The sequence below is a fragment of the Bacillus rossius genome, chromosome 3 (genome assembly GCF_032445375.1).
Source record: "Bacillus rossius redtenbacheri isolate Brsri chromosome 3, Brsri_v3, whole genome shotgun sequence".
NCBI classification, from domain to species: domain Eukaryota; kingdom Metazoa; phylum Arthropoda; class Insecta; order Phasmatodea; family Bacillidae; genus Bacillus; species Bacillus rossius.
In genome coordinates this window covers 124,242,265-124,269,281 of record NC_086332.1, presented here as the reverse complement: position 1 = coordinate 124,269,281, position 27,017 = coordinate 124,242,265, and the positions used below count along the sequence as shown (strand labels likewise).

General features: G+C 36.6%; 1 protein-coding gene across 1 annotated transcript in view; it reads right to left on the bottom strand.

Annotated features, from left to right (window-relative positions):
• The window catches only part of LOC134531224 (E3 ubiquitin-protein transferase MAEA), a 136,375-nt gene that overhangs the window by 47,873 nt on the left and 61,485 nt on the right, over nucleotides 1–27,017 (bottom strand). The window contains exons 5-6 of the mRNA XM_063366896.1: nucleotides 17,435–17,526; nucleotides 13,619–13,768 (exon numbers count right to left, since the gene is read on the bottom strand). Coding sequence (XP_063222966.1) covers nucleotides 13,619–13,768; nucleotides 17,435–17,526 — 242 coding nt within the window. The remainder of the gene's footprint in view (nucleotides 1–13,618; nucleotides 13,769–17,434; nucleotides 17,527–27,017) is intronic.

The window sequence follows — 27,017 nt, the reverse complement described above, 5'->3', positions numbered from 1 at the left end:
ATAGAAGCCAACTTCCCTGTCTGACAGGATCCGAATGCCAGACACCGAATTGGCATTTGCACTTCCTCAACGGCACACAGGCGCCCTGGCATCATGTTCCCGTGTGATCTCCGGGAAACGAAGCCACGACCTCCGGCGCTACTGTATTTTTCAACTTTTTTTGAACTTTCCTAAATTACGCCGTCAGACGATATTCATCATATAAACATAATTTCTGGACTTTAAAAACATACCTCAACTGGGATAGTTTAAATATATTTGTATTTTTTATTGATTTATGTATTTTTTTTAAAAGAGACTTTTTATAATTGAATTTAGGGTTGACCCATATATTTTTTTTTCTGAATATACCCGAGATCTGTTTAAGCACTTATTTGAGATTGTATGTTTATATTTTTTTAATACCTGTTATAAATTTTTCCTTTAATAAATTTGACGTAATTATATTCAGACGGAATCACACCTTGGTTCTGTTCATTTCTAATAACATTGTGAAACCATAAAGATCCCCAGCACAAAAATTGTAGCAGAGCGTGGTTTGCTGCCACAAAAATGGTAGTATAGCTGGGGTTTCTAATTTTTTGTGTGTGATTTCGTCTCTAAACAATCCCAGTAAAAATAACGTAAAGTAAATTTTTAGGTCTTTGATTTTTTCATATAAATATTTGAGCGGACGTCTTGTTATATATATATATATATATATATTTTTTTTAGCGCGAATATAAGTAACTTTAATTTTAATTCCTTACAAGCAATATTAATCTAACTTTCACGCAAGACGGCGCCCAGCTGTCCCGACCGCGACACGTTAATCAGACGTGACACACACAAGGTCACAGACACCCCCCCCTGCCCCCTTTCACCCCGCCCGACGGCCGGTGTTATCTTATTCCGTACGTGTCTGCACGCTCATGCAGACACTCCTCCCCCCTCCTCCGCAAGTCTCAGAGGTCTCTTACCTCTGCGGGACACACAGACTTATACGTCTGCCAGCCGTCATAATATTAACACTTTCAAGCCCAGCTATCTGTTATTGTTTTGGCCCGACATCCCAGCCATTTTTTGTTATTTTCATTAAAATTTTAAAATTTTATTTTGAGAAAGAATTGAAATATCTTTACAGCTATCAAATCTTTGAGACTATATACTTCATAAAAAAAGGAATTTATCTCGTATTTTGATAGTAGAATATTTTTATTTTATTTTGAAAAAGTGCTTTATTATGTATTTATAGAAAACTCAGACATTATTATATAAGAATAAAATAAATTATTTATATCAATGTATTTACATCTTTTTCTTATAAATATGAATTAGACAGTTATTACATTGTAAAAAATTAAATCTTACATATTTATATTTTACATTGGCCATTTTTTTACACTGTAACAAAATGATATTATCAGATATCAAATGCTTTAGAATTGATACTTTCTAAAATAAAAATAAATAATTGCCTAGCGAATTGCAAACACTGTTTAGATCAAGTATAATAATTTCAAAAAAAAATAATTTTACATGTATCATAAATTTGTACACTGTAAAAATGTATTTACATAACTATATTATAATCTAGAAACATTTTGTTCTCGATATAAAACCTTATCAGTTACTACCTGTAGGGTAATGAATACTATTTGAGTGTATCAAACTCACACCAAATAAAATTATTTTACATTTAATTTTCTACACTGTAAAAATCACCTATTTATATAGTGGAATAAAACTATCAAACACTGATACTATCAATAAAAAAATAAATTAATGCTTGGAGGGTTATAAATACTGTTTACAGCAAAACACACTTCGAGAATGATGATAATAAAACACATGCAATGATCCAACATCTGTTTGCATGCCTTCTGAATTTCACGTGTCCAAAAAGACATGTTTTTTTTTATTTCACATAATTTCCCTTAGTGTGGTATAGCCTAAAGCAACCTGGGATACACAATGCCACCTTACACTGAGAGCTCCACCTGCATGTTTCTCTTCGTGTTGCTTTTCCTGTTTCTGCTTTTCCTTTTTCTGAACAGACTTTACAAATCCGTGTCGGCTGAGATTTTTTTTCTGTAGGAGGAATTTTGTCAGGGAAGTGCCTTCCTGTAAGCCTGTTTGCGTTCGAAGCACTGCCCACATCTTCATTTTCATTTTCCGCTCCACCTTTTTTGACCATTTCTTCTCCCAACTCTTGCATGAATGTTGCAAGATGGCAGCGCTTTTTGTCGTCTGCTCTTCGTGTCTCCTTGAACAAGATGAAAGCATTCACAATAGACATTACAAAGAGGTGGAAGAACAATTTTTTCCAACACTTTAGCTGTTTTCGCTTGAATGGGTAATATGCTATTAGCTGATCATTTCTGTCTACTCCAGTTTTGTGAAGATTGTAGTCCAGTATGGCATCGGGCTTTGATTTAGTCTGTTGGCCTTCCTTTGTTTGAACAACTTTCTCAGTGCATGTTGCTTGATGAGCTGTTGACAAAACTAAAACATCTCTTGTGTCTTTCCATTTTATACAAAGGAGATGATTTCTTCTCATATAAACCATTTCTTGTTTCTTTATTTTTTTCCTTACAATAGCATCTTTTGGCAGTTCTTTGCGATTTGGCATGCATGTGCCTACAGCTTTAGTTTTACGTTGCCAGAGATAGTCAAAAACAACAGGCGAACTGTAAAATCTATCCATATAGACAGTGTATCCCTTGTCAAAATAATCAGCTAATATTCTTTTCAAAAGTTCAAGAATGCTATTATCTGCAGCACCTTTCCCAGTGTAGACTTCCATTTTTAGCACATAGCCTGTTGATGAATCACATACCACAAATAATTTGATACCATATTTTTCGGGTTTGTTTTTCATGTACACGCGGAATATGATGCGTCCTCTAAATCCACACATGCCTTCATCCACTGTAAGGTTGGCATACGGAATGAAACTGGACGAGAAGGCTGTACAAAGGTGATCAAAATAAGGTCGAATTTTGTGTAAGGGATCATGGCCAACTTCGTTCCGGGGTACACAAGTTCTATTGTCATTTATGTGAAGATTTGCCAAAATAGAACTAACACGGTTGCGGCTCATGATGGATGGTGCAAACTGTGTGGATATGAATGCAGATTTTGACCAGTAGTCTCGTAGTCTTGGCTTTTTGACGAGACACATATGAATTACGATGGCAAAAAATAAATATATTTCTTGCAGTTTCGATGGTACCCAAGAACTCCACATGCTATTTTTCTTCAATTTATTTGCACGTCTTTGTCTTTCAACAATTGAAGCTGCATACTTGTTTGTCTCGTGTTTGATTAGTTTTACTACGGGTGCTGGAAAGAAAATCAAAAAGCAGTCAAGGGGTGTGGATGTTTCGTCAAGGGGTGCTGAGACACCACTGTGTTCCTGAAATGATGGCAGTGGTGGGGGAGTATCAATAGGTGACCACCCCAACTCAGCATCAGTGACCATTCCTGGTTCTTTACTGCGTTTTCTTTTACTCCGGTTTGTGCCAGATGTGCCTGGAATATCCGGGTGAACAATGGTGTCGTTTTCATTTTCTACAACAGAAATTATCGGCAGGAGTTATTTATTTTATAAATGTAGCCTAAAGTAAAGATATGAATAAAGAAATATTGCTACTGAAATAGGCCTATACTTTTGGAAAATAATAATTATTCCTAACACTAATTCAATCAAGGCTTGAAACAAAATTGTAGTAATTATAATAATGTGAAATAATTGTTTCTTCCAAAATACCAATTACATAGCGTATATTGGCATAGGCTCAAACGCTATGACACTGCATCAGAGAAAAAATTGAGAGTTCAGCTATGTTGCTGGAATTATTTTATTACTTTACATTTATTTTATATGATGCAAATTATTTACTTACTAACTTATGAGAACTCATTTCGTACAATTCCTAAACAATTAACATTTTGTACAAATGCTTACACTCTTTACAGAGCATAAATGAAATAAATAATTTATCTTACCTTCATCAGTGCTGCTAGGATGAAAATCTGGGTCTGCATCTGAATCGTCCTCTTCCACTTCGCCATCCGAAGCAGAATCGTAAATAAATTCAACTGTCTTATCTCCACTATTATATTCATCCATTTTTCATCACAGAAATATTCCGCCACTTGCCAATACAACTAAAATTAGCGGGATAATCATTTTACAGCGCAATTAAAAAAACACCCGCTATTTAGTTACAAAAAGGAATACCAGATAGCAGTAGCGAACAAAACACGTTAGTAGAGAAAGAAAAACGAGTTACGAAGAAATGGAATATGTTACGGCCAATAAGTTCCTAAGAATCCAACAGATAGCAGCACTTATATAAAGAAAATATACAGTAGAGACCCAAGAAAAAGTACGAAAAGCTTTTGCTCGATAATCATTCGGCAGTTCAAATCAGTTCATTTAAATGTGTAAGCCCGAGCGTGCCTCGGGCTTGGGCCGTTCATTACTTAACCTAAGCCCGATACATACTCGGGCTTGGGCTTTAAAGTGTTAATAAACAGAGCACGTTGAGTGTTCGACCAGTATTTTGTTTAGCCTACTAATAATTCCCAAAAATTACTATAATGTCCTTTCGGACGTCGTCGTGTTTGTTTTTGTTTTTCTCTCGGCACCTGCGCGCGCCGCCACGTTATCTCTCCACATGACAGGGCCGCCAATCGCGCGGAACCCCCTCTCCTCTCCTCTCCTGTGTGCTCCTGCCACGTGCCACGTATTTTGTAAACAAACCACCCATGCTTTTTATGTCCTAATAATATAATTTTTATGTCACCAAAACAGACACTATAAATAATCTATACTGCTCTAAATCTAGCAGCGAAGTATTTTCTTAATCTAAGGGAACTTAAAATATAACATAATAATTTTATATATAACTTACAATAATACTAACTATACAAATAATATGATAATATAAAATATTTTGTTTTAGCCAATGTTAAGAAACCACCATTGTTTACGATTTATAAGTATCTTAAAATCAACGAATAATTTTTTTAATAATACATAAAATAAATCAAAAAAAGGGTCCATTCATTATATAAGTATTATAAAATAAGAATATGCTCTTAAGTAATATACACAACTACCCTAATACAATTGCGTCGTTCACAAGCAAAGTGAATATACTTCGACATATCATTTCATTGTGTTACCATATCCATCCATGTGCCTAGCTTTTATTTAAATGATTTTCTTGATCACCCAACGAGAGGTGCAGTCACTACCTTCAACTAAAGGTTTATTAGATTATATTTGTCAGTGTGTCTGTCGAATTTTCCCCACACGTTTTATTTACGCTAGCACTGCATTGATGATTTTTTTGTCAAGATAGAGTACTTCTTATTTACGTCGACATATAGGTGAACAACTAAGTGATAAAGTTTAAACTATCAAAGTAAGTGAGTGATAAATTTTGTAATTACGATTTTCATTGTAAACCATTTATTTCCTAATTTTTTTAACATTAAGTTTTTTTTTATTGTCAGGTGATGTACAACTACGTACAGAAAACTGAGCACTGGAGCTCGTACATCTATGTTTACTAATTTTTTTAAGTTAACATTTTTTTTATTGCACTCTCTCCAAAGTTAGTAGTTTATTTTGCATCATTATGAGGATATGATTTTGCATTGTTTTGCAATTGTGACTTCCAAGGTGGCATCAAGGTTTTATTTTTGTGTGTTTCCTAAAAGTCGAGCGAGGTCAAGCTAGCCACCGAGCAGCGCTAAAGTAAGGGTCCTCTGCGCCGAGCCACGACCCGGTCCTCTAGGTGAAACATCCTATGACATGGTTGCTACAGAAATAGAATCTTAGAATTCCCTGACTTTTCCCTGTTTTCCAGAAATTTAAGAGAATAATTCCCTGACTTTCTTATGAAGTACATACCATAAATATTAACGTGCATATGATTAAATGTAATATAACAATTTCAACATGAGGTAAAATAAGTTTTTTTATTGTGTTATTTTGTCGGCAGAATTGTGAATGTGTTTTTTTCCTTCGACATGGCTGGTGAGAGCTCTTCGACCCATATTGCTGAGTTGAATACTTTTGTAGCACAAAGTGCAGTATGCAGAATGTATGTTTTTAGCAAAGGGTTTGATATGCTGAAACTATGACTACTTGAGCCAATTCTCCTTAAAAATAGTTTTCTTCGACATCTCTAAGCTAAAAAAAAAAAAAAAAGTACATAATATTTTCAGGTAAGGTTAAAAAATTATTGTTTATGAATTCTTAAAAATATATTACTACACAAATACAAAAACTATTACAAATTCACACCTGGCAATATAACGGGCCTACTTAGATAATTACAATAGCAGCATTACAACATGCAATATTCTTACATTCTTACAATGTTAACTAACGATTCTGGGGGAAAACATGTTCAGTTATGCGTATTATTTTATACACAATGTAAGTGTCACGCAACAGAACTCACGGATTATAACGGTTTAGAAAAAAGTAATTAAAAAAAATAGTTCGAAAAAATGCAAAAACATAACCGCACACAAAAGCCACATGTTTTCGTATCAGCTTGGTAGATTTCAAAATGAGAATTGGTATTGCTCCTTTATCAAAATGCACTTTATTTTCTTATGATCGCATCAAAAACTAACTTCACCTGAAACAACGCCTTTAAATTCACGTAATAAGCTTTGTACTCATTTTATTCCACGTGTAAATGGCCTTCAAAAGATAAACGACGCCATGCCAGTTCTGTAGTTCTTGCATGGAATGGAACAAAACACAAAGTCTCAAGGGCAAATTAAAAAGGATCAAAACACAAACAAATGAAGGCCGGGTTCGCTAGTGAACAAACGAGTGCCTGGATTGGCCAGAAGTTATGGTGGGTGGTTGTAACAGCCTATTGCAACGGAGAATCGTAGACCAAGTAAAAAAAGTTGCAGTTGCCGTGTGCCTTAAGCAGCAGCCTTTTAGCGGAGTCGTTCGGTAGCAGTACGAGCGCATCAAAACAAAGCTTTGTTTGAATTATAAGCAACTTTAAAATTTCCAGAATTCGTAGAATTTTCCCTGACATTTCCCGGAATTCCCTGACCATTTTAATTTCCCTAACATTTCCCGGTTTTCCCGGTTTTCTATTCCTGTAGCAACCATGTATGACCACCGAGTGTCACTGGGTTAGATCCCCAGCACTCACCCTTTGGACGACCTATCTTCAAACCCCCTCTCAGGCAGTGTGAACTTTTGTGCCCGCCATGGAAGATCCGACGGCGAAAATTAAGATTAATTATAAGTTAGTTATATTTTTTTAGGACTATAATAATATCAGGTGTTACAGTTTTGTATACATTTTTTTTATTAATTAAATTTGAGTGCACATATAAACCTTTAAAGTTCAAATGTTTTTTTTACATTATCCATCATTCATCCGAAATTCGTTGATCTTTCGGGTTTCGAACCCGAACTAAATCAGGGGTGAAATTCCATCTTAGGTGTCCGTGCTCCAGTCTGTTGGTCCGATCAACCTTCAGTCTGAGCGTGGAGCCTAAGTGAGTTAATAAATGTAGGTACCTGGGACTGAGGTTCTGTTTCGCCTTCGGGCAAGCAGCAAATTCAACCGTCTTCTCCATCGCCTGACTGTGCAGGACTGAGTCCCAATGCCTTCGGCTTCTTATGGAAAGACTATTGTACAGGGGTTTTTATTCCCATTTAGTTTGTAAGTAACAGAGCTATCACGCTCATATACAGGGCTACCATACCCATTTACAGGGGATACAATCCCCATTCGTCACTGAGCGCTCAAGGACGCTTATCCCTTATTCCGGCCTCAGTGCTTTTCGGCCTCCCTCACAGCGCCCATTTTGTGTTCCTACACGATATCCAATATCTGAGATTAACGGGATGAATTCATTTAATTAATATAGCAATTACATAAATAGATGTAAGCATACAGGTACACTAAAATTAAGCTTTTAATTACATATTTTTTAATTATTATATGATTTTAAGGATGTATTTTAAAATAATTAAAACTGAGTTTTAAATGGACCCATTTGATTATAAATGTTGTTTTGGACCTATACGATATTACAGTCAACGGTCATGGAATTAATTCTACCTTTATTGTAAGTAGTTTATCTAAGTCGATTCTGGTACAGGGTAAGTATCTCCGGTTTCAATCATTTCATACTCAGTGTTGGTTTCTTACCCTGGCTACGCCTTTCAGTGGGGGAGGATGTGCCAGAAATTAGGAATTTCGACATGTTTTTTTTTTAATTTTATATAATTTATATTATTTTTGGAAATTTTATTTTTCTTTATAATTTGGTTACTTTGGGCGATTTACTTTTTGTTAGGCTGGTGTACTCCCCTGAGTTAAACTTTGTGCCAGTAGATAGAAGCACCTTTCCCAGAGACGTATCTGATCTTTTGCAGATCTAAGACTATGTTGGCAGCCCGTTTGAAATTTCCCTCGCTTACAGGCACGTCCCAGGCCTGTAACGCTACTTCACTTCATGACTAAAACTGCATAAAACAGCTCTGGACGAGTTGTTACCATTTCTCAGAGACGAGCTGACCGTAGCCTTTACCATCACGAATACGTATTAGGTTCACTCCCCTGGAGTCACGTCATGGACGCAAGTTCCCAGCGTCGTTGCGCTTTTGTCCACACCCCTTCCCTCTCGGTTCTAAGAATTTGCCTAAGACCAATGACCGGATATAAACCCCAGCAGACAGCGACCGACTCCAAGGGCGACTGGCATAAAAAATGTGTGTGGAAAGATGGACCGCCCACAACATCTAGCGGCAAATTCGCTAACCTCACAGCTACCTTCCCCTGTTGGCCGCCAGAGTGTAGCACCTGACTGCCCCTTTATTCCTTTGTTAGAGCAGACGCCTTGAGCGAGTCGATTCTTTTTTATTTCAGACACCCCTCAACAGGTAGCGCTTAAGTCGGCCAGTGCTACCAACTTCGAGACATCAGTCAGAGTTTTTTTTTTGAGGCCCACTCGGGGAACTTCGGAACCTTTCGGTCCGGACTCCAGTCCCCCCCCTCCACTTTTGATAGAACAGTTACTTTTAATTACGAGACGCGGTTCTTCGCGAGACACTTCGCGTTGCGACTGCAGACGGATCGTTTGCGATTATCGGCGAGTCGACGAGACACTGCAAGACTTCCATCCGGCCGCAACCAACTATATAGTCGCTTAAATAAGGGATGCTATCCCTATAATCTTCTTCAAGTAGTTTAGTCCGTCTGCGTAGTACAAAGAGTAATAGTTATTTTTCTTTTAAATTTTTTTTGAAATGGTAGAAACGACTGCGCCAGCCGCGGGTTCGCGGGATCCAGTTCCTGGCTGGCGACGCATCGGTAAATAGAAGCCAACTTCCCTGTCTGACAGGGTCCGAGAGCCAGACGCCGAATTGGCATTTGCATCTCCCTTCCTCAACGGCACACAGGCGCCCTGGCATCATGTCCCCGCGTGATCTCTGGGAAACGAAGCCCCGACCTCCGGCGCTACTATATTGTTCAACTTTTTTTAAACTTTCCTAAATTACGCCGTCAGACGATATTCATCATATAAACATAATTTCTGGACATTAAGTACATACCTCAACTGGGATAGTTTAAATATATTTGTGTTTTTTATTGATTTATGTATTTTTTTTAATGAGACTTTTTATAATTGAATTTAGGGTCGACCCATGTATTTTTTTTTCTGAATATACCTGAGATCTGTTTAAGCACTTAATTGAGATTGTATGTTTATATTTTTTTAATACCTGTTATAAATTTTTCCTTTAATTAATTTTACGTAATTATATTCAGACGGAATCACACCTTGTTTCTGTTCATTTCTAATAACATTGTGAAACCATAAAGATCCCCAGCACAGTATTGTGGCATAAAAAGGTATGGTCTATGCATGGTTTTTATAACTTGTCATTTAGTTTCAGGTTAAATGTTGTGTTAGTGATATTATGTAAATAGCATTCTCTTTTGAATTCTAGTCAGTTTAGCTTGCTGGCACACGAACTCCATTAAACGTTTTTGTTAAATCATTTTCAGCTACACAGACCAGATTTGCAGACAATGTAGACACAAATAAAGAACTCAACAAGGAAGATGAATAAGATGATGAGCTACGTAATCCTTTGTCAAGATGCTCAGATTTTACTGAATTAGTTAAGAACCCATCCAAGTTAGCAAAAGTTGTTTTACTTCTCACAGCTTTCTTGTGCTTTTCACCTTGCATGTGGCTTGTAATGGTACGCCTTCCCATGTTGCTTAATAAAATTGTTTTTTGACAAAACCAACATCTAGCTTCATTTTTGTTTAATTTTGATGCCTTTAACCATGAAAAAAATTCAACATATTTTGGCCAATCCTCTTGAAAGCTTGTGTTCTTGCGAATAGGAGGCATTTTCACAAATAAAATATAAATAATAATAAATAACTAATGTATGTGTAGCATACTTAATAATAATAATAATAATAATAATAATAATAATAATAATAATAATAATAATAATACTGTTCTCTTCTTGAAATAGGTATACATTATAAACAAAATAACTCTCATTTTTACAATATTAAGTAATAGATAAATGCAGCAAGTACACTGTCACAGTGCAAATGGTAGATAAGTAGGATTCATACACTGTTGCAAATATCTCCTCCACTTATTTATTGCTTGTGAAATAAAAGTGCCCACAATGCTTTAGATAATCAATGATTTTCCAGAACATTTGACATTCCAATTGCATCATGTGAGTTCTACTTACAGTGGAACCTCGTTATTACGAGTACGGATACTACGAGACCTTCGTTGTTACGACAGTTTTGTAATGCACCGTCAGTTTGACTACGTAAATCATACTAAATTAAACCGGTTATTACGAGTGCCTCTGTCGGCCCTTTCGTAAATACGAGTGATTTGAATGGCATCTTTAAAAAAGGAAAAACACAGTCAGTTGAAAAAATAATGTTTACGCAGTAAATACAGACAGCTACATGGCTATGCGGGCACCAGATAGACTGGGTTCTTAGCAGGTAAAAGCACGGCTCAGGGGAGGAAGGACTGGTGATAAACAACTGCGCTCTCTTTCTTTCCCTCCCTCTCTTTCTCTTGACGATGCCAGTTGCTTCCCCTCGTAAGTCGGCGGAGGGGTAAATCTAAAAATATACCAGCCAACACACATCTTTTCTTCCTTCGCTCTTTTTATTTTACCGCTTCACATACCTTCCCTCCGTGACCATGAACGGCACCGGTCTTTGTATCAGGCCATTTCATTCGCCATTAAATCAAAAACCGTTGTAGATAAAAAAAAATTCCTTAGAGAAACTTTATATTTGTAATTTAATTTGCTACAACTTTTACTCAATACGTTTTTTCACTATAGTGCACCGTTTTCAAGTTAGGGTGTGAAATTAAGACTGTTTGGACAGTCCAGAATCTAACTTAACTTTAATTTTTTATATTCGGTTATTACGAGTACTCGTTGTTACGAGAATTTTTGCCGCCATTGTCAGCTCTCGTAGTAACGAGGTTCCACTGTATAATAAAACTTCCTTCACTAATTCCAAATTTACAAAATGTATCACTATATACTAGTGATGGGTCAATTCCTGTTTTTTTTCCCCGGTTCTCTGTTCGGTACCGGTTCTTAAAAATCGGTTCTCGGTCCTCGGTTCTGACTTAAACAATAAAATAAATATTATTCACACATTATTTATGAGGTGTTTTAAGTAATAAACTATTTATTGTTTTGGCTACAAAAAAAGCACTTAAAAGCATGTATCCAGATTTACGTCTTCAACAATTTACTGTTTATAACACTGAAAAAAATAATTTGTTTGTATTGTTCTGTCCACAATGTTTTTTATTGTATGCTTACAAAGAAATGGATTAGCATAATGTTTCAGTCTTTAAAGAGGCTATCAAAGCAAATTAAAAGGTTTAGTATAGTTTTCAAGCTACAGTAAACACACCAACCTATTACAAATGTAATATGTATTAATAAAAAAAAATTAATTCGAAATAATATAGAGAACACTTAATAAAACTAAAATTTACTATATTAATCTAATAATTACCTCAAGAAATCTACATACACCCTCCTTTAAAACACAGGAATAAAAAGAAAATATTACAATAATGTAAATAATTACAATGATTGTGAACTTTCAAAGAATTAAAATAATAAATTGTCCATCTAAATTATTGCCTACATTGAATTCAGTTTGTTTGCACAGTCAACAGTAAATTACTGCCAAACTTCTGTTGCCATTTCTTACACAATTTGCTCTATTTGGCCAGAATAATTATACTTTACAAGTGTCAACAAGCATTTCGTTAGACCAGTCAATAGTAAAATACACCTACACATCCATAAACCACTTTACTAAAAAAAACTTTAAAAAAAATTTTTTTATCGTGTCCGCGAGATCTTCGTCAACGCTATTAACACTAAAAACAAAGACGTGCCACTTTCAAAGCAATGCGTTTGCCTAAAAGAGAAAGTTACAAGCCATTCCGCTAGATGGCTGCAGATGCAGTGAACTTACACTCCAAAGCACTGCACAAAAAGCACAAAATTTTAGAATGCTGAAAATTATAACGGAAAATTTTAAATCAATAATTAATTCTATTAAACAAATATTCTGTGGAATTTGCACTTTTAATTGTTCTTTATACACCAGTTACCCATACGTGTCAACGACTCAATTAACTGCCTATTATAAAAACAAATTGAAACAAACATGGAATCTTCTATTTTCACATCTCTGCTGAGGCACGTTATAGAGTTGCACACATCTATGAACTACATCTATGGCACCTTAAACTGTTATGTTTTGATTGTAAAACGTACTTTGTTTACAAATGTGATGAGAATATTAAATATTTTCAAGTGTAATTTATTTTATGTTAGAGATGAATATGGACGTGAGTTGAGCAATTTCATGCTGCAGTTAAGTTGTAGTGAAGGACTATTTACGTAAAGGGTTTTGCTACACTGCCGGTACCGGTACCGGCACCGACATTTTAGCTGCGGTTCTCGGTGCCGGTTAAAATGCTGAGTACCATAGGAACCGAGAACCGAGAACTGGTACCGACCCATCCCTACTATATACATTGCTACAATAATTTTAAAATAAACATCATTGATGGAATTAAGTCCTTTGCAAATACCAAAGTATCTCCACATCTTTCTGGGTAATCTACTTTGAAACATAATATATGTAATTGAAAATATATTATCATTAGATGTGTTGAAACAAAAATGTGAATACTCCAAAAGGTGTGAATGACAACTGGAGACAATACTTCAAGCAGCAACAGATTTTGTTTTGCGCCTAACAACAATAGCTCCCAAAACACACCTTACTTCCAGCTCCCACCCCAAAGTTTTGATTTATTTTTAAGTTCAGAATAATGCAACCCACACATTATGGCTGGTAAATTTCAATTAAAAAAATATATATTATAGTTTCCAGGCATTAAATGTAAAATGCTAGTTATAAGAGATTAGAGAAAAATTTAGAATGAATGAAATCCATTTTTTAAGCCTGAAAAACTTAGACCATAGACCATAGACCATAGACCATAGACCAAATGAAAGGATATGGAGTCTTGAGGGCAGACAGGCCGGCCTGCAGAGCGACAGTGAACACAGACTGTGATGCCAGCTGGTAGAGGCGGTAGTTCTCCTGCCTGAACTGCTCCACTAGCAGCTCCCAGCGTTTCTCGTCCAGCAGTTCCTTGTAGGGCAGCAGTTCTGCAACCATCCACACTGTCTCGCTGCACAACAAACAAGACCTAGGGCCTCCAGCAGCTCCTTGTAGGGCAGCATCTCTGCAAACATTCTGTCTAGTCTCGTGTTCCCTAACTTCGTCACACAAGATAATTAGAGACTTTACCAGCAACTCCAAATGATTATCTTCCAGCAGCTCCTTGTTGTGCCGCAGTATTGCCGCCACTCACACTTCCTCGCTGTAGGTTTAATGTGGCCATTTTATTACCCCTTTAATTTTGTTTATTAATCTGTTTTTTTTTATATTGCTTTTCTATATTTTTATTTAAATTAATATTTAATATTTAGTTTTAATGTTAAATTAATTTTTAGGCTTTAGTTATTTACAGGAATGAGTCTGTTGATGCATGCTATCCCGAGGAGGTGAGTGACGTCACACGGATTGTACTTCGACTCGTGCGCCGCATGATCGAGGGAGAGAGAACTGTGCTGTCACTGGTGGTGGACGGAGGTGCGCTTCGGTTCTCCGCAGATCATGAAGGTGTCACCGGGTGGTGCTACGGCTAGCACCGTGAGGCTTCAGACTATGTAATGCCAGGTAATGCGAAAGGTTGATATTTTTTTGTACCAATGGGTTCCAATACTGGGCGTGACTATTGCCTTGAACAAGCTGTGTGCGTAAATTAAATTTTTTAGTACACCAACCATGTGCCTAAGATGTCAAGTTAATCTACCTGTTCTGACAAGGAAGCCCAATAGAACCATCAGCTATAATACACCCTGACTCAGCACAAGTGCTCCTTAACTACACTAGCAACCATTTGCCTGTGAGGGCCTGTTAAGTTAGCCTGTTTTATTGCATGATCGTCGCACACACATAATCGTTGCACCAATATTTTAGGGCGTCAAAATTTGATTTAAAAAATCTCTAGCGTAAACACTGCATAATGTTTTTGGTCACGCTATTAGATTCTAAGTGCTTTGTGAAGGTATTTTTTCGGTATAAAACAATGTATTTTAAAGTAGAAATCTAATATTTACTAGGACATTATCACTTACTTATTAAATTAATGGAAATACAAAGTTGTTTTTAAACGTTATAACCTTTATCTGTTTGTCTGCGTCGCCGCGATGTTATAAAATGTAGCCAGTGCTAGTTGGCATCAGTTATGATTGGTTATGTTTAGGGGCCTGTTCTTTTCGCGATCGCCATTAAACGACGATAAACGCGAAATCACCGTTAAATACAGTCTTTACGCGAAATCGCCATAACACAGCATTTTTACACGAAATTTTGTATTAAAATGCGAAATCGCAGGGGTTTTACGCGAAATTTAAATACTGGGTAAAAGACTTGTCTTGTCAATGGTAAACAAACACCGCAACATGGCCGCCAAACATTAATCATAAATGAACTAAAGCAAACAAAAGCTTACACACGCTCACGTTATAATGTTAAACCCAAAAATATACTGTAAAAATACGCAAAACTACGGCGTTTATTTTCCTTTCCGGCATAATGTTTGGATAGATAAGACAAACAGGCGAAGTTTTAAAGCGTACACACACAGCTCGGGGCACTGACGTCAGCTTAGAACAGCGACACCGGATAAATACAAAAGCAAGCAGATGATTGGGCGAACGGTGTTTGGAACAGCCTAACGTGAGTGGCCATATCACGTCAGCCAGGGGCGCTGGCATATAGTTGGAACAGCGTCGTAGTATCAAGCAGATTATCGGGCGAACCAGGCACAAGCATTTTAAATCGTGCCAAAAAGCGGAAAAATGTAAACAAACATTAATTTTCGAATGGTGTGACGATGATGATTAGTTGGCCAACAGTTTTTATAGATTTTGTTGGGTCGTTACCACAACGCGGAAATACTATAACGCCGAATGTCAAAATTGTCCACAAAGCCGAAATACCACAACGCCGAATGTCAAAATTGACCACAACGCCGAAATAACAACTGAATGAATTTGTGTGCGTTTCTAACGTACCTTAACGCCGAAATACCACAATCAAACCTTACCTTACCTTACCTTACCTTACCTTACCTTACCTTACCTTACCTTACCTAACCTAACCTAACCTAACCTAACCTAACCTAACCTAACCCAACCTCTGTGGCAGCCCTGTAATGACATTTTTCGGCATTGTGGTACACAGCAGTTTTCTAGCTGTCGTCGTTGTGATCAATTTGGCATTTCGGAGTTGTGATGCGTCCTCGATTTTGTTAAAGTGATAAATAGTTTTCCAGATTAGTTTATGGGAACAAACTAATAATCAGTGTCTAAATCAAAAGTATTGTCATATAAATATATGTAACCTATTTGTTTAGGGTATTCAGTAATGAGTCGGTTCAAGTAAAATTATTTAACTTAAATAATTTCAGATATATTTACGGTAACACACGTTTTTTTTTTTTTTTTTTAAGTTTTTAGCACCGCTTTTGTGTTTTTAAGTGTATTTTAGCACCGCTTTTGTGTTTTAAAAGTGAATTTTAGCACCGCTTTTGTGTTTTAAAAGTGAATTTTAACACCGCTTTTGGTAATTTTTAATTACGAAATCTGAAAATTTTATTTACCACTTTCAGGGGGCCCTAGTTATGTTGCTTCTAATATAGACCGCGCACACGTAGTCGAATATTGATATTGATAGCTCGCCGATTGCATGCAACGCGCGCTCTCTGTCAGGTGCCAAGTTAACTACATTAGATGACCTGCACTCTTTCGTGGTAAGTGTGTACTACAATAGTTATGTGTTATTCAGGCTCACATTCAGGTCACAGATTTTGTTTTCTGTTTAAAGTTGAAGAAAGGTTTTTGTTCCATGACTTATTAATTTAAATTGTTTGGCATGTTTTTGTATACTCTAATTTTTAAATTAACGTACTTTCCATGAATGGGTTTTGTTTTTATGAATAACTTCACCTAACAAATTTTTTTTCTCGCATAAATGTCGTACCCCTACTTTTCAAACTTTATTTTAGTATAAAATGTGCAACGATTATGCAATAAAACACAATACCTGTTCTGACAGGGAAGGCTAGTAGTAGTTCCGTGAGCTGTAATACTCCCTGGCTCAGCACAGGGTGCTCGTGAACTTCACCAGCAACCATGAAAATAAGAAGGCAAGTTAAGATACCAGTTGACTGTGAAGTCCAGTACAACCATCAGCTGTTGCACTCTCTGGTCCGCACAGGGTGCACAGTGAACAACAGCAACCATTTTCCTGTGAGGGCACGTTAAGTAACCTGTTCTGACAGGAGAGGCCCATAGCACCATGAGATGATGCTTAGCACAGGGTGCTCAGAAAACTACACCAGCGACTTAGTTCCTATGAGGGTAGGTAAATTATCTGTATCTAAGAAAAAACACCATTAGTACCATGACCTGTTGCAATTCTTTGTTCAGCACATGGTGCTCAGTGAATTTGACCAGTGATCATGTACTTGAGAGGACATGTGACAGGATAGTTTAGTTGCTTCATGAACTCTTGAAATCCCTGGCTCAGCACAGGGTACTCATGAACTACACCAGTGACCATTTGCCTGTGAGGGCATGTTATGTTACCTGTTCTGACAGGGAAAGCTAGTAGTTCCATGAGCTGTAATACTCAGTGGCTCAGGACAGGGTGGACATAAACCACACCAGCAACCATATGCCTGTGAGGTCATTTTAAGTTACCTGTGCTGACAGGGAAGGCAAGTAGTGCCATGCAGTGTTGGACGTCTTGCAGCTGGTCCTCTTCAAACGCAGAGAAGTACTTCCTCGCATGTCTGGCAACACACACATCCAAGTCCCTACATTAGGTACTATTTACATACAACATTGCCATCATTTTATCAAAGAGCCTTGCTAGCCAGATTAACTGGGACTTGCTGCTCTCAGATCACAAATATGCAGGCTATCCTCACATTTTCTGAAAAATAATGAATAACAACTTAGTGGGTAAATATCCTTTGTACTGTTAATTTAAAATTAAAAAAACGCCTAAAAACTAATCACACAAAACACACACATATACTATAATTAAGCTATTTTTATATAGTGTCTCTCACTTCTTAGTTTACAGTACAAAAGAAATGTGGCCAGTAGCCAGTGTGGTACTACTCTTGAAATATATAACTAGTATTCCACTTATTAAATACTAGCAGACTTTGTCCGCGTGGACTTTGTTGGGGGGTAATGTGACTTTCTGAGATAATATGGTAGATGCACAGTTTTAGGTTATTCTCAAAACACTCATAACCATTGGTATATTAAAGTACTTCTGCATAAACTATATTTTTAGTTTTGTCTTCCGGCAGAAGTATAAATTGATTTTCTCCCGAACCAGATCTCGACAGAGAAACATATAGTTACCCGTGCGAAAAACACTCTTGGCGTAAATCTATTCCTATGTACTTAAATGTTTGTCCCTGGGCCTTATTAATTGTTACCGCAAACGAAACCTTCACCGGAAATTGAATTCGCTTAAAGTGAAAAGGCAAATATGTTGGTATCATAGGTATGTGAGGTGTGCCGGAAATTTGGTATTTCGACATGATTTGTTTTTAAATTTTTATTAGAATTTTAAATTATTTTTGGAAATTTTATTTGCTCTATAATTTGGTTACTAAAGGGCGATGTACACTTTGTTAGGCTGGTGTACTCCCCTAAGTTACACTTTGTGGCAGTAGTCTGAAGCACCTTTCCCAGAGACCTATAGGATCTTTTGCAGATCTAGTACTTTGTTGGCTGCCAGTTTGAAATTTCCCTCGCTTACAGGCACGTCCCAGGCCTGTAACGTTACTTCACTTCATGACTAAAACTGCACACAACAGCTCCGGACGAGCTGTTAACATTTCTCATAGGCGAGCTGACCATAGCCTTTACCGTCACGAATACGTATTAGGTTCACTACCCTGGAGTCACGTAATGGACGCTAGTTCCCAGCATCGTTGCGTTTTCTCCCCCCCCCCCCCTTACAACACCCCCCTTCACCCTTCAGTTCTAAGAATTCGCCTAAGACCAATGACCGGTCAGAAACCCCAGCAGACAGCGACCGTCTCCAAGGACGCCTCGCATAAAAAATGTGTGTGCAAAGATGGACCACCCCACGACATCTCGCGGCAGAAACAGTAACTTATTATCTTGGCCACCAGAGTGTAGCACCTTGGTTTAAGCAGACGCCTTGGGCAAGTCAATTCTTTTTTATTTCAGACACCTCTCAACAGGTAGCGCTAAGGTCGGCCAGTGCTACCAACTTCGAGACATCAGTCAGAGTTTTTTTATGATGCCCACTCTGGTAACTTCGGAACCTTTCAGTCCGGACTCTCAGTCCCCCCCCCCCCCCCCCCCTTTTGATAGAACAGTTACTTTTAATTACGAGACGCGGTTCTTCGCGAGACACTTCGCGTTGCGACTGCAGACGGATCGTTTGCGATTATCGGCGAGTCGACGAGACACTGCAAGACTTCCATCCGGCCGCAACCGACTATGTAGTCGCCTAAATAAGGGATACTATCCCTATAATCTTTTTCAAGTAGTTTAGTCCGTCTGCTTAGTACAAGAGTAATAGTTATTTTTCTTTTAAATTATTTCTGTTGAAATGAAGAAAACATCCGCGTCCATCCGCGCATTCGCGGGATCCAGTTCCTGGCTGGTGACGCATCGGTAAATAGAAGCCAACTCTCCTGTCTGGTGAGTGACAATCCGCGACTTTCCTCAACCTCCCCTTAACTTTTCCGGGCATTTTCTGCCCCGTATACTGTCTGTGTACAAGATCTGATCAGTTTTGTTTCGGACTGTTCCAGACAGGGTCTGAGAGCCGGACGCCGAAGTAGCATTTTCATCTCCCTTCCTCAACGGTACACAGGCGCCCTGGCATCATGTTCCCGCGTGAGCTCCGGGAAACGAAGCCTCGACGTCCGGCGCTACTGTATTGTTCAACCTTTTTTGAACTTTCCTAAATTACGCCGTCAAACAAAGTTAATCATACAAACATAATTTCTGGACTTTAAATACATACCTCAACTGGGATGGTTTAAATATATTTGTATTTTTTTATTGGTTTATGTATTTTTAGTAAATGAAACTTTTGATAATTTCATGTACAGCCGGCCCATAATTTTTTTTTCTTTCTTTCTGAATATACCTGAGAACTGTTTAAGAATGTAATTAATATTGTACGTTAATATTCTCTTGTATCTGCTGTAAGTTTACTCAGTATGGAGTAATTATATTTCAGACGGAATCACACCTTGTTTCTGTTCATTACTAATAACATTGTGAAACCTAAAGATCCACACAGCAAAACAAAAATGGTAATCAGACAGTGGTTTGCTGCTACAGAGGTATCAGCACTGTTTGCCCTACTGCTGGAGCAGTCAATACGTTAGCACCAATCACGTTATCGCGAAGGAATTTTACTTGGAGTCTGGTTCCGTTGCATAAATTTGGTGGTTTAAGATTCCTTAGCAGCACAATTGGACAGCCAGTTTTTAATTTGAGTGAATGTGAGGGAAGGCCACTCGGATTTAAAGAATTTAAAAATTCTTGTGGATAATGTACCGCATCTTCTTGATCCATTACTTTATAAATGGACCTGTAGTTCACTCTATCTCCTGGAATTTTACCCAGGATCATGTTATTGATGTCGTCAACGCTACTGTTTCTAGCTGCCAATATTGCCCTTTGACACATCCATTGGTAGTCTTTGTTTTCTATATGGACTACATCTGGGTACACTTTAGAGATTAGGTCTTCAATGCTAGTTTCTTTCTCACCTAAATCAAGGTCAATTTCAATTTTGTTATCGACATAAGGTACCTTCCCGTCTCCCATTAAAAGTAACTTTGAATGATATTCTGTACTACCACCACCCAAATGTGCTCTCATATTTGTAGATAGCTTTAGGGTATAAACAAACTTCCATAATGGGGAAGATTTTAAGCAAGACTTCACACGTCAGCTCTAGTTCCCCTGACTATCACCGGTATTGTTTGGCGAAAATCACCAGCAAACATGATAGAGATTCCACCCATGATTTTGTTAGAGATTCTGATATCTCTAAGAGTCCTATCTAAAGCCTCTACATGAGCTCTATGAATCATAGTGCATTCATCCCATGTTATTAAATCAACACCTTTACGGATTGAGCACATGCTATCTTTCTGCAAAGAAACAGTCAAAGGCAGTTTAAAAGTTGAATGAGCGGTGCGTCTACCCGCTAATAGAGTCGCTGCAATGCCCGATGGTGCTACGGCCAAAGCTAATTCTCCTTGAGACCTAACTTTAACTAATATTAAATTGGTAACAAACGTTTTGCCGGTTCCTCCAGGGGCATCCAAAAAAAAAATCTTCCCGTCATTTAAGCGAACACTGTTCAAAACACAATAATAAGCTATCAGCTGGTCATCCACTAACTTAGGTTCGTTTTCAGAAATATAATCACATAATTTATTTACATCATACTGTTTCCGCAATGCTTTTTCCAACGGATCCATATTAATATTTGAATTATCCCTATTTGATGCTGGAAGTCCAAAATCAGTTAAAGATTTATCACACATCTCATGAATAATATCTTCAATCATTATAAGTCCTTCATTGTATATAGTATCATTATATTGTAATGTCATTTCCTGATAGTTATTACAATTTCTATTTAGAATATCTTCACAGAATTCATTACGAGATTTACTCCATAACGCGAATGTGTCAGATGGCTGACAAAATATGAGGATGATGGTAAATAATTCTCTTAACTTTGAGGCTGACTCTGATAAAACAGCGTCTGATAAAGTATTTTCCCAGTGATGATCTCCTTCCAGTAAACCTAAACTCTTGCAAGCGCCTTGATATGTGTGTGAAATAATACCATTGACGGTTCTAAGATCTTCAAATGACGTTGGACCGCGAACATGTTGCAATAACATCCTCAAATAAAAGCATTCCGTTTGTGTCGGATGCACATTGTACACGCGGCCCAAAGCTGTATCTTTTTTTACACCTGGGAATCCATCAACATCTTGCCAGTGTTTCCTTCTGGAAAATGTATTTCTTTCCCATGTGTAATATTGGGGTACTCCTTGATACAAAAGAGTTTTAGCAAATACATCTCTTCTGCACAGATCGAAAAACGCTATAAACATTGCAGGAGGATTGTTTATCCAATCTTGGGAGATTTTCATTATTATGAAAATTAATTCTTTGTCCGTTTTCCAAATGAACTGCTAAATGAATAACTGCAGGAAAGCGTTCATGAATGGAGAATTGGAAACTTCTCCAAAATGCTTCAGATGAACTAATATTGCAACCATTTAAATATTTTTCTACTTCATCGTTAATATTCTGTAATGAAAATAAGGCTTGATCAGAACCTTTATGAATATATTTACAAATATATTTAATAGCTTTGACCGATTGACAAAATTCTATGTTGATATGCGCATTGAAATTTCGTGATAAGACTGGGTTATAAAGAACCACCCACCTATTATCCACGTTCATATCTGTTCCTTTCACACGAACAATACCCGTGTTTCCACCATTATCTGGAGACCTACGCCTGTAGGTTGGGTAACCATCATCACCAGTTTGTGTTTCAGAAATAAAATGCCTAGGATACTTTTTAGAACATATGCCTTCTATCATACATGGTGACGTAGGGTTATGAAATCCACAGGGACCATGAATCATGTTTTTTATGACGATATTATTATGAAGTACGGGATCTTGCTGTTTGTCAGATATTTCAGCCGAAATTATTTCATCTATGGAATCCGGTTATGGTTTGTTTGCTAGCCATAATAAAATATGGGCGTGAGGTAAACCTCTTTTTTGCCATTCAACACTGTAAACAAAAGCTTGAATTGGTCCAAAGATATGTTTTTTTTTTGTCAATAGGTCTATCATTTTCTTTAGTTTTAAATGGAATACTCTAGAAACCAAATCATGCCGATCGTATGATTTTTGGTCGGGTAATAACTCATTTTTTATTTCTGTCCATTCAGGATTACATGTGAATGTAACAAAGAGATCTGGTCTTCCAAACTTTCTGAAATATGTCATGGCATCTTGACTTTTTTCGTTGATGTATCTTGGAGATCCTGTAAATGACGATGGCAGTATAACACGCTGACCAATATTAGAAGCGTCTTCACTGCCATCATTGGTCACGGCATCTCTTAAATGTATGTATTCTTCAGCCTTCAATTTTTTTAAATTTCTTTTTATGAAATCAAGCCTCTCAGATATCATTTTTGCCACCATATCGACACAATATTGATTAAATAATCCTTTAAAATAATGTAAGCTGTTGAAATCACCTATTCTCACCATGAATATAAAGGCATAAAACTGCATACATGATACAGTTTTAGATCTAGCAGCACTATTTTGTTGTGGAATGTTTATGCAATACCAGTCATTGCCAGATGGAAACAATAAGAGATATTGAAGTGGGTCGTAAGATCTGTGAATCTCAGAAACTCGTTGAAGTTGACCATCTCTCGCATTCAACACAAAATCTCGGGGACCTTTATCCCCGTCTATCAAAAGAACAGCTACTTCGTCTACCATTGGCACATTATACCGACCTCGATGATCGTTGACAGGTTTTACATCAGCATGAATTATGAGTTTTAAATCACTCACTGGTCTATTTTCGAGATTGTATTTAAAACTTTGAATATACGTATTATTTTCTTGAAGATATTTTTGAAGCGCATTGATAAATTCAATTTGTAAGGTCGGGTTTAAATTAGAACGCAAAGATACCTGATCTGCATGAGAAACAAAATATATTTGCAAAAACTCTGGTTGTGCACCTTCATCCGGCCGTAAGTTACCGATTAAATGATAAACTTGTCCCTGCACTTTAAATGTGGGCATAAAGTTCCCCTCTCGAATTTCTTTGGCACCAAATGAAGTCATCTGAAAAAGTGAATTATATTGCCTTGAATGATTTAAGAAATGTTTTGATGAAGGGTGTGATCCTGATATCAGGTCCTTTAAAACTGATGTTGGTTCAGGGATTTTTGGCATATTTATTTTTCCACCAGCACAACACTGACCAGGAGCTTCAGTCTTCCATTTATTTGCTTGACATTGATTGCATATTTTATCCATTCTACCAATATCAACATAATTTAGCACAGCATAGTCAAAGTTAAAGTCATAAGCAAAAGCAGAATTCAATACATTGTGCTGTCTGCGAGTTCTATTCATTGCTGATCTTGCATTTTGTTGACCTAATCGGTGGGAACGTTCAACACTTGATTCCCGTTCCCTAATTGCTAACGTTAGGGAATTTTGTGAGGCCAAACGTTGAGAACGTTCAAGACTTGATTCCCGTTGTCGATTCGACGAAGTTCGAGTTGTTTGTGAAGCCAAACGTTGTGTTCATTCAACGCTTGTTTCTCTAGCGTAGTTTCGTTCAGCGATTGCTCGTTGAGTAGCCAACCTCTGCCTTTGTTCATCCTGTCTTATTGCTGCGCATGAGTCGCAGTCGTTTTGCAGTGGCAGACTGTCGAGAAAGTTGGGGTATCTTTCTACGCATTTCTTTATCTTAAAAAAAAATTTAAATTGTAATTTCCCAATGGAAATTAACAAAAGCAAAACTTACTAAATAAATAATTTACATAATCAAAACTTATGAGGTATTAAATTATTACTTAAAAAATAGTAATTATTTTACAATGAGACACGGTAGAAGAATTACCCTGAAATACATCAAAATCTAATTTGTGTGTCTAATTAGACACTGGAATTCACAAAAATAACTAAACTAAAACAAAACTTATTATATCTAGAAAGTATTATAAGTATATATCGCCTAATACTACAAAATAAAAAAAACAATACCCTAAAGATAATTAAATACTACAAATTCTAATTAAAGTATTATACGATGATGAGATATCGCCTAATACGCCAAAATCAAAACCTAAAGATAATTTAAAAAGTAACCAAACAAAAAAAATTTGTCTAAGAAGTATTACAAAAAAAGTTGTTCGTTAAGCACAACCGTTCCGTAAGAAGCCGACCGCGCGAGTGAGTCGCGCGGCATGGTACCTCGCAGAGGCTACCGCCCCCTCGCCCCTCATGACCACCACATGCGCGTGCAATACTTAATACTTATTTGGCTACAACACTAATGCTTACTTTTTAAATATCAAGTTTTTCTTTTGAATGAAACGTCCAAATTGAATAATTCAAAAAGTTCTAGAAAGGTATTGAATTTGTCTTGAATATGCAGTAATTTATTTTGATAAGGATTAATACCAAGGTACACAATAAAGAGTTTTTGAAGCAACAGCATTTTAATTATAAAAAAAAATAAAAGAAAACACTAATTGTGAGATAACTACAATAGTTAGACATATGGTTACGCAATATTTTTTGAAGACAATTATATGTTCTGCACAGTGGTAGCACATTGTTTTGTTCTATAATCAATAGGTTTCGCAGCGCACGCTGTGCAAGGATTTTTTCGGGTCACTTTTTACACCTTGGGTTACCTTATTGGACTTTTAGTAAGAATCCCTAATGTAATTGATAATATAATATAGCTTATAGCTTTCCTCGATAAATGTACTATCCAACACTGAAAGAATTTTTCAAATCGGACCTGTGGTTCCTGAGATTAGCGCCTTCAAACAAACAAACAAACAAACAAACAAACAAACAAACAAACAAACAAACTCTTCAGCTTTATAATATTAGTATAGATATAGGTAGTCTATGTAAAATAAGCATTATAATTTGTAAGCCACAGTGTTGTACATAATTTTTTATTTTATTTTAATATAGTTTTTGAAAATTTTGATATCAAATAGTGTATTAATAGTATGGATAAAGTTTAGGCCAATCGTTTTGTTGATAAATTATTAATAGCAGCCATCCCTATTAATTTCAGACATCCATTAAATTATGTGGTTGGTCATTCCGTGTCAAGTGCTGCAAATGTGGTTGCTTGACCAGTTTATAATCGAATGATTTTTTATTTGTTGATTCCTGCACAATTAGAGAGTACAAAAACACTAATTTAAATTTTTTTATCTTTTCTGAATTCCAATGGCAGACATTTGTGTTTTACAAAACATGCTGATTTTTGCGTTTGTACGGGTTTGCATTAATTCAATATGGTGAATCCCAGGTTGATGAAACAAAAAACATCTTATTCAGTAAGATTATTTCCAGCACAGATTTAAGGAAAATTGTATCCTAAATAGCAAAAATCAACCTAAATTTTTGATCTTAACACTTTCAAGATGACACTCGTACGTGATATGAGCAGAGTACTTCAAACTGTCTGTCGGCACTCGTATACTATACGAGCCCCATATTTCTGTTTTTTTTTAAATACGTTCTCTCGCATCTTGCACGAGTGCCGACTATTCTGGGTCTTTTTTTAGTTCTTTACAAGTCCGTTTGTGGCTCTAGTTTACAGATTCGTTGACTCAGGAAGCTTGTATCGATTTTCTTGTACATCGATGCGTCACTTGCTGACTGCTAGTCTTTCGTTCAACATTAGATTGCGCAGTGCCGTATTTGTTTTGTGGCATGTGATAAGTAAACTTATTTCTTTCGCTGAAATATGATATGGATGTTTCTCGGGAAACTGCAGATAAATTTGTTGATGATTCTGGTTCAGATAAAGATAACAGCGATGTCGACACATCATATATACCAAGAGAAAATGAATCCAGCAGTAACACAGGTATTTATCTTTTCAGCCAGCATAAAAATAATTGCTTTTTTTATCCGTGCGTATTCTGTCGTTCATGGTTTATTACAGCTCCTAGTCGCTAGTGCATGCATTATAGTCATCTATAATATTATTTCAGATAAACATTTCCGAAACGATTTTATTTACTTTTATTCGAGAAATTTAAAAAATGGCACTGTATTGAAATGTATTTGATACATACTTGCAGTCATAGATTTTTTTTTTTTCATTCAACAAAGGTAGATACTATACTGAAATTAGTTTGAAAATTATATAGAATTGTTGTATATATTACAGTCTATGCCTTTATTACGTTTTGTAAAGCTTCCTTTTCTCTTTTCATTCAATAGTGGTACTGTATTGAAGTATGTTTGAAATTACACGCAAATCAAGCTAGGCCAATGTTGCACGTTCGTAAATCTTAATTTCAACATGTCAGCATACTATTTATATTTTTCTGATATTAGTAAATGCTTTTCTTGCATTTCAGATGAAATACAAGAGCAGCATTCACGAAAATGGCAAAAAAATGCACAATCTACTTCATAAACT